Source organism: Rattus norvegicus, chromosome 14 (assembly GCF_021556685.1).
Source record: "Rattus norvegicus strain SHRSP/BbbUtx chromosome 14, alternate assembly SHRSP_T2T, whole genome shotgun sequence".
Classification (NCBI taxonomy): Eukaryota; Metazoa; Chordata; class Mammalia; order Rodentia; family Muridae; genus Rattus; species Rattus norvegicus.
Window position 1 is genome coordinate 82241036 of NC_141547.1, and position 16170 is coordinate 82257205.

Genomic DNA, 16170 nt, shown 5'->3' on the forward strand with positions numbered 1-16170 from the left:
AGATCCATATCCTTTTGGTGTCTCATTAGAAAGCAAACATGCTTCTAAGGAATAAGATATAATATAAACAAAGATAAAGATAAAACAAAAACTAATATGTAAGAATAGAATGAAACAGAGGAAAGGAGCCTAAGAAGAGGCACAAGAGGCAGCTGGAGATCCTGAGAGCCCTCACTCACACCCTCAGGTATCCCATGAAAATGCTAACCTGGAAGTAATAATACATGCACAAAGGACCCATAGGGTAAAAGAGACACACATGTATAAAATAAGGAAAAATGTAAAAAGCCCTGACATGACATTTGTGACATTGTAAGATACGGTGCCTCCAAAGATGCCATTGAGTTCATTTTCTGTTGGCATCTGCTGCTACTTGGGACCCAGGACGTGGCACTAACCCACTGAGCCATATTTCATTCATTGTTTAACTAGGTTCCTGATACGTAACTAGGTACATAACTAGGTTCCTGATACGTAACTAGGTACATAACTAGGTTCCTGACACATAACTAGGTAGCTATGTGCTCAGTACACACAAGGTCCTCACTTCAGTCTCCAAGACCATAAAGTAAAAAGGACAGAAAAGGGGTCTGACAAGACCCACCAACTGCCTTGACGATGCTAGACAGCACAGAAGTGAACAATGCAGCTACAAGGGCTCACAACCCCGCTCAAAACAAAATCCTACAGAGCCAAAAGGGAAACCCACAGAGACACTGTTCCTGAGAAGCATGACTCATGTGTGAGTCAGGGCCAAATGCAGGAAGTCTGAGTCACACTTGGGTACCTGCAGATGGCAGAAGCTTCAAGCCAAGGGAGGCAGAGGTAGGGTCAGAACTGGTTTTCTTGATTTTTCTCGTTTTTAATAAGTAAAATGTTTATTAGTTATGTATTTCAAAGTATCCTGTAACAAACGAAGACTGTTTTGTTTTGTTTTTCAAGACAGGGTTTCTCTTGTGGGCCTGGCAGTCCTGGAACTCAGTCTATAGACCAGGTTGGTCTTGAACTCAGAGATCTGCCTGCCTCTTCCTCATGAGTGATAGAATTAGAGGCAATGTGGTATGAAGCTCAGCCCTAAAACAAAAATTCTAGGTTCTGTGCTTTACCAAGCCCAGCCTACTTTTGACCCTCATAATGCTGTGGGGACACCGATCTAGATGCATGGGTTTTGTTTGCTTTGTTCCAGAAGTTGATCTTAACAGCCTCTAGTAGAGCCTGAGACAGAAGCTCTGTGACACTCAGACACCACTCTGGGCAGCTTCCTCTGCCACTCCTGAGCCCCCCACCCCCACCCTGGGAATCCAAGGCAGGGTTGTGAGCCATGCTGTCCAAGTGGTCTAGTACTGAACTGCACCCGTCCCTGGTGCAGGCTGGTAATCACAACACATTCGATCTGCATATTCTAATTTAGTAGTGAAGTGGAAACCACACTATGTCTGAATGATTTGCAGTCAGACTCCTGGTGAGAGGGCTTTCTCTCATCCTTGTTAGCGCACGTAGAAACTACCTTAAAGAGAACCCAAAGGAGATACAAGTCAAAGGCCACTGAGGTTATGAGAATGGGTGTCTTTATAATCTCTGTTTCTTATACACAGAAGCTTAAACACATGGGCTGGAGAGATGGCTCTGTGGTTAAGAGCGCTGACTGCTCTTCCAGAGGTCCTGAGTTCAAATCCCAGCAACCACATGGTGGCTCACAACCATCTGTGATGGGATCTGATGCCCTCGTCTGGTGTGTTTGAGGACAGCTACTTATACTTGTACTCATATACATAAAAAAAGTAAATCTTTTTAAAAAAAAGTTTAAACACTTCTGAAAGAGGTACAGTTTTGTGAGTTAAGGAAGCAAACCTGGCCTGAGGAGACAGCACAACAGGTAAGAGCTTGTGGTGTCCAAGCATGAGGACTGAGTTCAAATTCCTGGAACCCACACGCGTGGAGCATGACGACGAGGGATACCTGAGACCCTTGCCTGGCTTCACACACACCTGTGCACACACAGACTCAGAAGAATTTTTTTTTTAATTTTAAAGAAAAACATATGAGCTGCGTGAAGCCACATGCCTCTAATTCTAGCACCCAGGAGGCAGAACATCAGATCCTAGCACCCACATCAAGCCAGGCATCCCTCCCTGCAAATGCCTATGATCCCAGCTCCTAGAGGGGTGAAAACAGGAGATCCCTGGGCTTTAACCTGGCTGAGATGGTAGGAGTCCAATGTTCAGGGGCAGACCCTGCCACAAAGATATGGACGAAAAGTAATAGGATACCTGATGTCCCTCCCTGCCTCTGCATGTGCAGCTGTGTGCACCTCCTCCCAACATATGCTCACATACTCACACAGGCACACATATATGCAAACACAAATAAATCAATATATGAACAAATAAATCTTTAAAAGAAGAAGAGCAGCTATGAAAGAGCAAAGGGGAAGCTAAGGTCAGTTAGCAGACTATGGACTAGGCCAGGACAATAAAGATAATATTCTGGAGATACCCTAAGAGAGACTGGACACTAACTGATTACTGTATATGGAAATAAAAATTATGAAGGCTTCATCTAATTTCCTTCTCTGCTCATTAAAATGATTTAACCTAGGTTCAAAGATAAAAAATTCCCATGTGGTCTGGTCCTTTTGAAAGCATATGCTACAGGTCATAAGGGCATAGGAAAGAGTAACCCCATACAACTGATCACCCCAACCAGAAAAACAACCCAAGGAGCCCACAGCTTCTACGAAGCTTAACAATGTAGAATGGATACCTATACACACACACAAAAGTAAACACAAATACTCAAGTACAAATGAAACAATAATTTTGTTGATCATTGTAAAGCTTCTTACATGACAACGTAGTCTTCAAAATAAAACTTCATTTGTCAATAAATATGCCAGACACTATGAGGAGTCTAGTAGAGAGACAGACATAGAAACCAACAGTGGGATCGTGAAGCCCCCAGTTGAGCAGCTGGGATTTGCATCACGAACCATGTGGGAACACATCTAACATCTCTTAGGAAGCATGAAATGGAAAGGAAACTTCAAGAAGTTTCAAAAAGGAGGCCCACTTGAAGCTGAACCATCATTGACAATGGATGTCTTTAGGAAGAACAGGGCTTGCAGACAGAAAAAAAAAACACATTCTACACAGGGGGGCAAGACTGCACAGAAGAATGAAGACCATGGCTAGGATACAAGAAAACCCACCTATCATTATCAATACCCCCATCTGGGTTAACAGTTAACCACCCGTGTCTGCCCGGCACTGTTGTAAGCTCATGTGGACTGTCACAATGAAAGAAACTGAGCTGGACAGAAGGTAGTGACTACCCAAAGGGCTCACTACTCATTGTGGAGTGAGCCTCGTGTCTAAGATGCTAGAGCTCGGGCTTTTCCATACTCAGCACCTTGCTAAAGTGAGGACATGAAGGGACACAGGAGACTGTGTGATGGAGAAGCTGGTCATATCCATTTTGAAATAAATCATTGGTGACAGCATGGTAGTTCCCTGAAGGAGAGAGGAGGAACAGAGCAGGAAGAGCTACTGTGATCACCCTGAACAGAGACAATAAAGGGCTGAACGAAAGCAGTAAGGGAACCGAGGAGCCACCATCACAAGGAAAAGGCATCTGAGAAGCAAAGGGTGGGCAAGGAACAGCAGCGGGAGTCTAGATGCTATCACGTCCACGGCGAGGCATCTGCCAGTCACCCAAGGAGAGCAATCCATCAGCTCGGCCGACTGACAACTTAGGAGCCCAAGGAGGAAGGGGTGAGCCAGAGAGCCAGGCTGCAAGCAAACCTTTTCCCAATAGCTGTCTGCCTGTCTGTCTGTGTGCACATGTGTGCCAGGAGACTCTCAGCTAAGAGTGTGACAATATCACCTAAAGATCTTGCACACCCATCTCCAAATCAAGACATTTTTAAGGCACACTCCATTCTCAAGAGGAAACTTAAAATTCCAAAAGCTACATATGGAATCAGGTGGTATCTCTGCGATACTCCAGGTTCCTGGGCTCTTCTGAGTAGATACCGATGCTGGCTGCTATCATCTGGTTCAATTAATTCTTCCTGCTTCTAATCACTAGTCAAGCTAGCTCAAGGAATAGTCCAGAAACCCAGATCAGCCCTCCTTAGTAACCCTCTACCCCCAAAGCCAGGAAAACTCAAACTTCCTCCTAAAAACTAGCTTCCTAGTTTAGCCAAGTGATAGAACTGCTGCCTTTGTGACATTCTGCAGAAAATCTCGCAGGTATTTAAACACCCTGAATACATGACTGAAAGTGTTTCCACAGTACCAACCTTTTTCTTGTTTCTCACTTAAAATGTATGAGTGAATGAAATGAATGAGATTGTAATTATTTTGGGATTTTCTTACTGTTGACTCACTTCAGCACTCATCCTTGGGCTACAGGAATATGGCTACATCAATCTACCAGTGACTGAAAACAACAGCATTGGCCCCCTTTACAAAGCTTTACTTTCCAAATCCTTTTTTTTTTTTTTTAATTTACAGAACCCCTAGAACTGGAGCTGCAGACGGTTGTGAGTTCCCATGTGGGTGCTGGGAATTGAACCTGGGTCCTCTGGAAGAGCAGCAGTTGCTCTTATGCTGAGCCATCTCACCAGTCCCTACTTTCATAAACCTTAAGCCAAGTTCTAGAAATACAAGCCAGTGTATAGGACACAGTGTAGAGGACACAGTGTATGGGACACGGACCACAGTGTATGACGAAGCAACCATACTTTGTATCTTCCCACGCGCATCTTGTAAAATCCCTGCTTTGCAGAAAAGGTCCATTTCTAAACTCATGTTCCCTTGACACTCTGACCAGAATGCTCAAATGACAGTGCCTGAGCTGCTGTGAGAGATTAGTTTAGTATCTCGCTAGGCGTAACTGACCATGTAAACTGTAAACTGTGTTTAGTAATATACTCCTTCCTGGGACTACTGGATAATAAAAGAAATTCATACTCCACCCATCATCTGTATTTAGAATCTGTACCTTCTAACTTTCCATCAAACCAATTTCCACTCCTTCAAGCCTAAGATGCACACTTACTTCTCAGCACAACCACATCGCCTCCCTCCACCCTCTCTCTTTTGAGACAGTATCTTATTATAAAGGATTGGCTGGCCTAGAACTCACTCACTATGCAGACCAGGCTAGCCTCACACTCACAGAGCTCTGCCCATCTCTGCCTCTGGAGTGTGGGGATTGATAAGGTGTATGCCACCACCCAGAGGTTTCTTTTTATTCTGTGGTGATATAACAAATCACGATGTTCCCCTATGGACTTGTTTCTATATGAGGGTAGAGACCACTCCTCCTCAGACTCTGGGGCTACCCTCAACACCTCACAAGTCCTCGGTCAGGACTTCCTGCAAGACGGTGATAAATGTGTCCTGACCAACATGTTCTCAGCTAAAAATGTAATGCGCGGCCCATTTATAATCCTATGCATTATACAGCACTGCTTCTAAATAGGTCACCCCGAATCGTGGCTGGAAAGATCCCCAAAATAGACACGGTGCTGCTTTTCTGGCCTTTGTGTCACGTCTAGATGCGAGGCTGCTCGAAGCACCCCAAGTCTTTTTAGATGAGTTACCTGTGCCGCTGTTGCTAAGCAGGCTGACAGAAAGCTCTTCCGTTCCACTGAAGTTCAAGGACATGCTGTCACCAGGCTGTCGGGAAGTGCTGTGCCTGCAGAGAACAAAGACCGGCCACCTGGCTTAATTACTGAAGATCATCACAGTTTTTCCTGTTCACCCTGCATCCTAGTGTGTGGGAGAGGGCATATGGGGAAAAGAAAAGCTCGTGAAAAACAGGGCTAATACTCAGTCACACAGGCGGGTAACACGTAGGATCATACTTCAAACCATTACGTAGTAGTGCTTCATTTCTGTGCCAGCCTTGGACACCCTCCCTGGTTGCTTACCTACCACCATGCTAGATCCTTTCTGCCCTATGTCTCCCTGCTCAATAACAAAGGAAAGAGATAAAGTCTCGAATGGATGTTATCAGAGAAAACCTGGTAAAGAGGGCCACACACCATCCAGACCCTCCATGAACACCCCGCCAGCAAAGAGGATGTCCAGTGTCTAAGGAAGGGACCAAGAAGGCTGCCCTCTGTAAAGTGTTTCCTAAAGCAATTGAGGACCAGTGAGTCCAGGTTTAAGCTGGGGTCATGCTCATCAAGCTTAAAGGACTTTCTTCCTACACTGACTCTTGAGGTGCTTTTTAAGACATGCCCAACTTTTGTTCAAAAGCCAACATGACACAGGAAGGCTACCTAGACAACAGCCAGATCAATCACCTGCCCTGGCATTCATTCCACTGACAAACCCTAGGATAAAGAAGAGAACCTCACTTTCATCTTTGACCAAGGTTTAGGAAGCTTACAAAATATAAGCTCAAAACAATCCAAAGCTGGGCCTTGGTAATGTTACAGGCCTAATGCTAGTCTGATTGCTTGTCCCCAGGGATGGGAATGACAAGGCTGACGAAGGAGGGTCCTGACGGAATGTGCTGTAAGTCACGATGTGCCATCTCCTCAGCAGTCTGTTCAGCGCTGGGCTGGGCTACTGTCCAGAGCGTGGTGCAGACCCTCACCTTCCTGCGGCTTCATGATATGCCAGCTCCAACAGTTCTGCAGAGGAGTGGGTGGGGTCCCGCTGCCTGCTGCCCTGCAGCTCTGCCATGTTTTGCCGGGTTTGATGATGGATCTGGATGGCCTCTCCAGATGGTCCTGCCCAGACAAAGAACCAATGAATGTTATTCCCACCTGACAGCTCAGGCTGCACACAAAAGCATGCTCCTCCTTCTTCCCAACCCCTGGGATGCTAGAGAGATCTGACAAAGAGCAGAGCAAGAGGAACATCATACAAGGAACAATCAGGCTTCCATAGAGGACTCTTCCTCCACGCAGGCCCCACGCTTTACATGTCCACTGTGTTAGGAATATTTGGGACCCTCAGTTTCATGAATACTATGGAGACACCATACAGAAACAGACAAGTATCAAAGGATCAAAAGATGACAAGAGAAGGAAAATAAAAATGAAATAACAGGGCTGGAGAGATGGCTCAGTGGTTAAGAGCACCCGACTGCTCTTCCAGAGGTCATGAGTTCAATTCCCAGCAACCACATGGTGGCTCACAACCATCTGTAAAGAGATCCGATTCCCTCTTCTGGTGTATCTGAAGACAGCTACAGTGTACTTATATATAATAAATGAATAAATCTTTAAAAAAAAATGAAATAACAAGGCAGGCATGGTGGTATACATCTTAGTATACCCTTTCCCAGCGCTTGACAGGCAGGGGTAGACGGATCTCTGAATTCAAGGTCAGCCTGGTCTACAGAGACAGCCAGGGCTACCCAGAGAAACCCTGTCTCAAAAAAACAAAAACAAAAACAAAGAAAAAAAAAACAAAAAAACAAAAAAAAGAAAAGAACGGAAAAAAGAAAAAAACGAACGAACGAATGAAGCGTGCGCACGCACACACACACACACACAAATTGCCTCATATAGGACCACGTGTTTGCAGGGGATGGGGGGGGCAGAGACAGAGAGATCTTAGCCTGGGGGCTGGAGATGTAACTTAATTGAGCCAGTTCTGGCCTAGTATGTAGTTCTGGCTCCAGGGTTTGATCCCCAGCATCACGTGAACTGGCCGCGGTGGCGATTATCTTAACTAAGTTCGAGGTCACCTTCCGTTCCATGCAAAGTCTAACAAAAAGCGGAAGGAAACAGAACGGCGAGAAACAGAGATCGATGTCTCAGACTCTAGCAGTAATGACAGAAAAGAAAACAAAAGAAGCAACTTATGGATTCTAGCAGAGATAAGGGACAAAGCAGGACTGGAATGGCCTCCAATTACAGCCAGACAAACAGATTTATTTCAATTTTTTATTTAACATTCTAACAGTAAAATCAAGTGTTAAAGAAAATAACATTTCTAATAATTCAATAAGATGGTTCCCATTAAAACAAACAAATAAAACAACAACACAAAATAGAGCCTAACACATCTGATCCTTCCTAGCCTGACAAGAGTCCATTTTAAGTCCGAGTTTAATTTTAACTGCCGCTTTCAACATTTACTGTCATCTTCTTGAGGCCAAAGTAGAGTAAAAAGATGCGCTACAAAAATTAGTGAAGTAAAAATTATTTTTACTCCCCTGTTGGAGGCCCTGAGAAATGACAAAAGTAACAAGTGGAGCTCAGAGAAGCAATGGGTGAAATGAGGCTCAGGAAAGCACAGGCCATTTCAAACAAACAAACAGGCAAGCAAAGCCCTTCATTAACATAGCTGGTCAGTTACAAAGCTTGTTCTCAAGTGTGTGTTCAAAGACCCCGCTGAGAACCCTGTGGGAAGCCCAGCAGGCACACCCATCTCACTGGTGGAACCAAGAGGCTCAGAGAAGCTGAGGGACTTGACTAAATCACAGGGGTGACTGGTGCTAAGGACCAAAGGTAGGAACTCACTGTCCAAGGCTCTTACTTGAGCAGCCATCTTACCTACAGGAAAAGTATGCATCCAGCGCCTTCTGTTGGAGGTGAGCTTCATGGGCATTCTTGAGGGGGCGAAGGGGTTAATCAGTGCTCTCTGAGGGGTGTAGCCTCCAGGTCGAACATGTAGCATGGACTCTGCACTGCCCACGTGGAACCTTCCAGGTGCACTAGAGTCCCGCTGTGGTGGTTCTATCATGTTCTCCAGGACATCTGCTGGCAATCATGGAGTTGAACAAACAAAAGCACAAAGCCGCAGTGACATCAGAATTAAGTAGACAGATAAATCAACACTAGCGAAAAACCCAAGGGCATCATAAGTATCAGAAGTAAGAGAAATGAGTAAAATTGTGAGATGATGAAGAAATAAAACATGTTTTGGTTTGCTTGTTTTTCAAGTATTTTGAAGCCCCAACACCTAATGATTCCCATGTCTTGCTAGGGGACTGTGAACACTGGGCTGGATGCAGTGGGTAATGATGGGAGTTGAGCCTTCTCCATTGGGATGTGTGGATAGATTTCCTATGTGGGCAAAACAATAAAAATAAATGTTTGAGACAGAGGTAAAAGCACACACCCATAGTCACAGCACTTGGGTAGCAGACAGGCAGATTTCTGACTTCAAGGCCAGCCTGATCTGCATAGTGAGCTCCAGGCCAGTAAGGGTTGTACTGTGTCACCCTGCCTGGAAAAATCAATGGGTTTAGAGAACAAATCTGGTCACAAACACTGTCTTTTTACTTCATTCTTTCTTCTTTTTTCTCTTGAATTATTATTTGGAGCTAATTAAAAGACTGGTCAGCCTACAACCGTGATATCGTCTATCACAGTAAAAACTACCTCTCACTATGAAATACACATTCTGTTGGTAAACTTGCAGTTAGTGTACAGTTTAAGCTTGTTAAAATGAGACTCAGAGTGAGGAGTCCCTCCCTTGTTTCAGACTTAAGCATGTTTATGTCATGTGTCCTCAAACAGCTGCTGTCCTAGCTCAGTGTGACCTCTGGCTCTGTGGTACAGAAAGGGACAAACAGTTGAGGGTATTAAAAGCACTGTGTACTGTCAGGTGTGATGGTAGATGCTCTAATCCCAGCACTCAGGAGGCAGTGACAGCCAAGTCTGTGAGTTCCAGGCAGCCTTGTCATCCTGGGCTACAAAGTGAAAGCCTACCTTTAACCTCCTCCCCACCTCGCCCCTCAAGTACAGCCAGAAAGTAAACTTTCTACAATAACAGTTACTGTTATTTCTCCCATGGTATAAAAATATCTGTGTGCACCAGTCATAGAGTGTCACATGCCTTTAATCCCAGTACTTGGGAAGCAAAGGCAGGCAGATCTCTGAGTTCAAGGCCAGCCTGGTCCATAGAGCAAATTCTAAGGCTATAGAGAGAGACCCTGTCAAACAACAAAAACAACAGACACACACACACACACACACACACACACACACACACACACACACACACAAACCAACCCAAAAAACAAAATAAACAAAACAAAAACAAAAGCAGGAACAGGGAAACAACATTCATCTACAGACAGGAAGCTCAACTGGGAATTCCTGACTGCCTTAACTTCCCCAGTCTCGGCTGGGCGTGTGTAAGTCTTTGCTTTGATGAAACCCTGTTCATCTCTCCATCAGGTCCATCCTGTGCTCTGTTGGATGTTCTCCCTGATTTGATAATGCTCTGCTGACTGTCCAGTGCTTTTATTCGCTACTTGGTATTTGAACCAAACAGAATACACTGTAAATGAATGAATGGTGCTTTGATTCATCAAATAAGGCAGGAGGATTGCTCTAAGTTCAAGGCTAATCTGGCCAATAGTAAAGTGAGACTTTGTCTCAAAAGGGTGCCAGCGAGATGGCTCAGTAGGTGAAGGTAGTGGCCACCAAGCCTGGTGACCCGAATTTAATCTGCAGAACACACATGGTAGAACGACTGCACAATGAATTTGAAGCCACCCTAAGCTATATGAAACCTTGTCTCAGAAATGCAAAAGAGAACATTTTAATATAATTCTTTGCATATAAAATATAAATACTGTTAATGTAGGTGATATAGGTTATACTCTCTGATCATGTAAATGAATGTTTCTTTCTCCTTTGCAATTTCGTGCTTTCAGCCAGTTTTAAAAAACATCCAACCATTCAAACTATTACTAGTTCTAGCATATATAGCATCAAGGTTCCTCATTGATAAATGCATCCTGTTGCCAAAGGGCTGGGTCCCAGGGCTGGAAGTTTGCACTGTTAACAGACTGGGTCGTGGGAAAACCTCCCTGCCTGTTAGGGCTCCTTCCACAGCAAGGGGGCAATTGTGAGCACCCAGCATTCCTAAGGCTGTAGACACAATCAGGATAGGTGCGCCTCCCGTCCACATATTCTTAAGGAATGACATTATGGAGGGCGACGATAAGTAGGGGATGGCTCCATGGGTGCATAAGGGAAGGTGGTGACAATGACACTGTTCCTTAGCTCAGTCTCTTCTCAGTGTACTAGCGACTGGATTCAGAGACTTCTGCGTGCTGGGCAAAATGCTCTCCCACTGAACTGCATTCCCAAGCGCCCCAACGTTTTTTTATTCTTTTTTTTTTTTTTTTTTTTTTTTCTTTCGGAGCTGGGGACCGAACCCAGGGCCTTCATCAGTTCCCATCACAGATGGTTGTGAGCAACCATGTGGTTGCTGGGAATTGAACTCAGGACCTCTGGGAGAGCAGTCACAGTGCTCTTAACCACTGAGCTATCTCTCTAGTCCCTATTTTTTACTTTTTGAGAGAGTGTTTCTTCATTGCTCAGGCTGGGCGTGAACACTATGCAGCCCACCCAGACAGGCACTGAACTTGTGACATTCCTGCCTCAGCCTCCCCAGTAGCTGTGACTATGGACCTGTGCCACCAGGCCTGGCTGCACAACTGTTCTGTCTTAGGGTATCTCTGTATAGCAGCTCTGGTGGTCCTGGAACTTGCTTTGTAGACCAGGCTATCCTGGAACCCAGAGATCTGACTGCCTCTGCCTCTGGAGTGCTGGGATTGAAGGAGTGTGTCACCATGCCTGGCTCCCTGTTCAGTGTTTTAATGGCAGTTGTGGGAAGATGAATCTTTACTTGATAAAAACACACAGAACATACGGTGTAGGAAGTGGACAAGCTCTGTAAATCACAATGTTAAACTTCTGGTTTTGATTCTGCACTATAGTCATATATAATGTTACCACTGGGGAGAGCAAAAGGATCAACGACCTTCCTGTACGACTTTTGATATTTCCTATGAATTCTTACTTGTTTTAAGAATAAAAGGGCTTTTTTGTTTTTGTTTTTGTCTTTTTTGAGACAGGGCCTCAACTTTGGAACCCTTACTAGCATTGAACTCACTATGTAGACCAGGCTGGCCTTGAACTCACAAAAATCTGTCTGACTCAGCTGGAATTGATGGTGTGTGCCACTGTGCCATACTTGGTTTTGCTTTTTTAAGTCAGAGGAGACTGTAAACTGCAGCTGCAGTTATAGCTGGATAGCAAAGATAGGAACAGGAAGAGGAGCCCCTGTGATCCCACGTATTTGACAGCGGATCAAAACAGAAGAGCGGGGTTGGGGATTTAGCTCAGTGGTAGAGCGCTTGCCTAGCAAGCGCAAGGCCCTGGGTTCGGTCCCCAGCTCCGAAAAAAGGAAAAGGAAAAAAAAAAAAAAGAAGAAGCAGCAGACCAAGGAGACAGACAAGGGTGACAAGGCTTCCAAGAGGAGAAAAAGCAACTCAGGAGCTAACAGCCAAGGCATGGGGAAGGGTCCTGGCCGCAGGTGCAGCTATAAAATGTGGCAAAAGGAGCCTGCTCCTTACACCTGGGATGATGGTGATGCGCCTCCACTCCTATCTGAACATCTGGAATTTTTGTGGTAACATCTTTTTCCACTCATAGCTAGAACAAAGTGTTTTTCTGGAACCAGTTGTACATTGTAACAAACTTTATACAATGGCTCAGTGTCTCTAGTTCTCATTTAATTCAGCCATTCATACCTTGATTATGAATTTGGGGATGGGGGTGGGGGTTCAAGGCAGAGTTTCTTTGTGTAGCCCTGGATCAGGCTGGCCCCAAACTCCAACATCTACCTGCCTCTGTCTCTGGAGTGCTGGGATCAAAGGTGTTGCACCGCCACAGGGCTCAACTGGACTTAAAGGGAACGCAGGCTGGAGTCGGGCAGAGCCTGCGGCTTCATCTTTGCTGTACTCTAAAGCCTCTGTCACCTTGAATTAAGTCGCCTTCTTTTCAAAAGAGTCTCACGGTGTATCACTGTGAGACTTCAGTTGGCCTGAGACTCACATGTACACCATGCTGGTCTTGAAGTCACAGAGATGTGCCTGTCTCTCAAACCCCAGTGATGGGATTAAAGGCATGCACCCCATGCCCAGCTAAGCCAACTTACTTAAAAGGCTAAAAGATAAAATAAAGATTAAGTATAATCAAATCAGAGAGAGAATGAAAATATATGGCATGTCTGTGTATCTGTGAGAGACTGATTTTAAGAACCATTCCATCTGCCCAACTGTGAATATTAAATCCTTTATATAGAAGAATATTTGTGGGGTTGGGGATTTAGCTCAGTGGTAGAGCGCTTGCCTAGCAAGCGCAAGGCCCTGGGTTTGGTCTCCAGCTTCCAAAAAAAAAAAAAAAAAACAAAAACAAAAAACCAAAAAAACAAAAAACAAAAAACAAAAAAAAAAACAAAAGACAAAAAAAAAAAGAAGAATATTTGTACATAACCTACTTCAAGAAATTCTACATTAATTAAATAATATAATGTAAATACCATGTAAGTATTATATTATCTAGGAATTAATGATAAAAATAAAAACTCTGATTATATTTAGTATAAGCTTCTTTTGTATGTGCAGGTACTTTGTCTGCATGTATGTCTAGGTGCCACAGGCATGCTCAGTGCCTTCAGGTCAGAGTAGGACATTGAATCCCCTTGGAACTGGAGTTATAGACGAGGTTGTGAGCCACCATGTGGGTGCAGGGTATCAAATCTGGATTCTCTGCAAGAGCAACAATCGCCCTTAAATGATGAGCCACCTCTCCACCCCCAATACAAATTCATTCTCTCTCTCTCTCTCTCTCTCTCTCTCTCTCTCTCTCTCTCTCTCTATGTGTGTTTACATAATATACATGTAATATAAAATATAATATGTATGTATAGACACACACACACACACACACACACACACACACACACACACATTTAATCCATAGCTATTCATTCTGTGGATACAGAAATCTATGGTTTTAGTATGAACCCTGTTGACAAGGTCTATAAACACAACCAACTCTGAAGGCTGAAGCAGGAGGATGGCAGGCTCAAGGACTATTTGGGCTACAAAAACCCTGTGAGACCCTGTGCCAAAAGAAAAAAAAGAAAATGCAAGACCTGCGGTGTAACTCAGCGGTATGGCCCTTGCCCTGCTTAATCTCCACTACTGCAAAGAAGCAAAACTATGCAAAGTCGATTACAGAGGACACAGTTATTTTAAGTAAGGCACAAATGGAGATGAGAAATAACAAAGGCCTTTGACTCTAGGCCTGAGATGGATGGCACTGTAGGCGACGTATAAAAGGCTAAGACATAAATAGCACAGTACACATGCAACACTCATACGATCTACCTCCATTTGCTGGCATGGCAATGACTAAAACATGAGACGCATATCCCACTCCAATCGCTTCCTGCCGCTCTGACCCCCTCACCCCTAGAAAGACTGTCCCCAGGCCTCCCCAGCTCTGCTTCAGTGCTGACCTCGGGTGCTGGTGTAGCCCAGTGAGCTGCTGACTTCATACTGGTGCAGATGGGGGTTAGGGATCATCAGGATGTTGGTGCTCTTGCCCAGGGAGCTGTCGTCTGAAGCCTGGCTCCTCACTTCCTCAGTGGGCAGTGCACGGCTTGGCAAGGAAGGGCTGGAGGAGACGTCACAGGAGCTGGCACTTTTGCGATTGTGATTTTCCTGCTCTCTCACAGACCTGACATGCGAGAGATAAATTACCACCATGAAGAGGACACACCTTTGAGTTCAATATCAACGATGACCATCAGTTTAACTTACTCCGGAACTCAGTATCAAAACTCCCAGTGTGGAAATAATGCCTGGACAGCAAAGTGAGTTTCATCTCAAGAGGGAAAAAGGACATGTCGGTTTACATGGAATCCTGACAACTGAGAGGCTGAGGCAGGGAGGATCATCATGAGTTCAAGGCCATCCTAGGCTACACAGTAAATCCATGAGCTATAGCATGAGACCGTGTATCAAGACAAGGAAAAAAAACAAGATCTTATGATGTCTGTTTGTCGTTTAAGGGTATGTTCATGTGAATGCAGGTGTCCAGATCAGATTCACCTAGAGCTGGGCTTACAGGAAGACTATGAAGGGGAAGATTGGGTGCTGGGAACCGGACTCATCCTCTGAAAGAGCAGTATGTGCACTTGCTCCAAGTGCTCTTAACTCTGCTCCATCTCTTCAGCCCTGCTTCCATATATATTTTTAACAGTTTTTGTTTTTCAAGACAGGGTTTCCCTGCATGGCCCTGGCTGTCCTGGAACTCATTCTGTAGACCAGCCTGGCCTCGAACTCAGAGATCTGCCTTCCTCTGTTTTCTGGGTGCTGGGATTGAAGGCGTGTGCCATCACTTTCCTGCCAAATCATGTTTTTGTAGGTGCTGGAGAGAGGGTTCACCAGTTGAGCACATACTGCTCTTTCAGTAAATTGATTTTTAATGTATTCTAAGATATGTATAGATGAAAAGAAAGTGTTATGTAACATTTGCCTTGAAATACTGTGGCCAATATTTCAAATATATTTAAAAATGAGAAAATAACAAGGATATTTGTCTCTCTGTTCAAGTGTTAATGTTTTCTTAAGGGAAGTGTTTACAGTAATAAACTCATTGAAGCATAAAACTTTGTGCTACAACGATGTTTCAATGGTTAAGGGTATTGGCTGCTCTTCAAAGAAACCAGAATTCAACGTCTAGCACCAGAATGGTGGCTCAGAGCTATAACTCATCACAGGGATCCAATGCCTGGAACTGAGGGTGTACAGTCCTACACTCAACAAACCATCCACACACAAAATAAAATGAAAACGAAACATAAACGCTCTAAGGTGACAATGTTAAGAAGCACTAGGAAGAAAGGTCAAAGGAGAAAACTCAATGAAGAGGCATGACATCAGAATAAAAGAATTAGTCGACCAACAGGGCTGTCCTAGCATCGGGACTGTTATCACCCTTTTATGAGGTTTAAGGTAGCCTGAAAAGAGATCTCCACATCTAATTACACATCCATGACTTCAATGGGAACTATCTGAGCATCGATGCTTAGTCATGGCAAGGGCTAGAGGACCTATAAGACATGGTCTGTGCAGCCAGGCACGTCATGCACATGGTGGACAGTGGGAGACACTTGCAGACCCACAGCCAGGAGTCCAAGACAGAAAGACCAACAGAACTGAGTAATTTGAGATCAGCCTGAGTAATACAGCCAAATTCAACTCAAAAATAAAATAAAAAACTCAGAAGAAAAGCCAGAGGTGGCTCAGGAGTTAACAGCACTTGCTAGTCCTCCAGAGGAGCTGAATTTGGTTCTCGGCACACATCAGGCTGCTGCCGGTGGT

General features: G+C 44.5%; 1 protein-coding gene across 51 annotated transcripts in view; it reads right to left on the reverse strand.

Moving 5' to 3' along the window:
- The window catches only part of Depdc5 (DEP domain containing 5, GATOR1 subcomplex subunit), a 130124-nt gene that overhangs the window by 63200 nt on the left and 50754 nt on the right, over positions 1-16170 (reverse strand). For all 51 annotated transcript variants that reach the window (NM_001107229.1, XM_087583262.1, XM_087583251.1 and 48 more), the window contains 4 exon segments: positions 5609-5703; positions 6613-6748; positions 8525-8728; positions 14301-14521. In NM_001107229.1, the coding sequence (NP_001100699.1) occupies positions 5609-5703; positions 6613-6748; positions 8525-8728; positions 14301-14521 (656 nt within the window).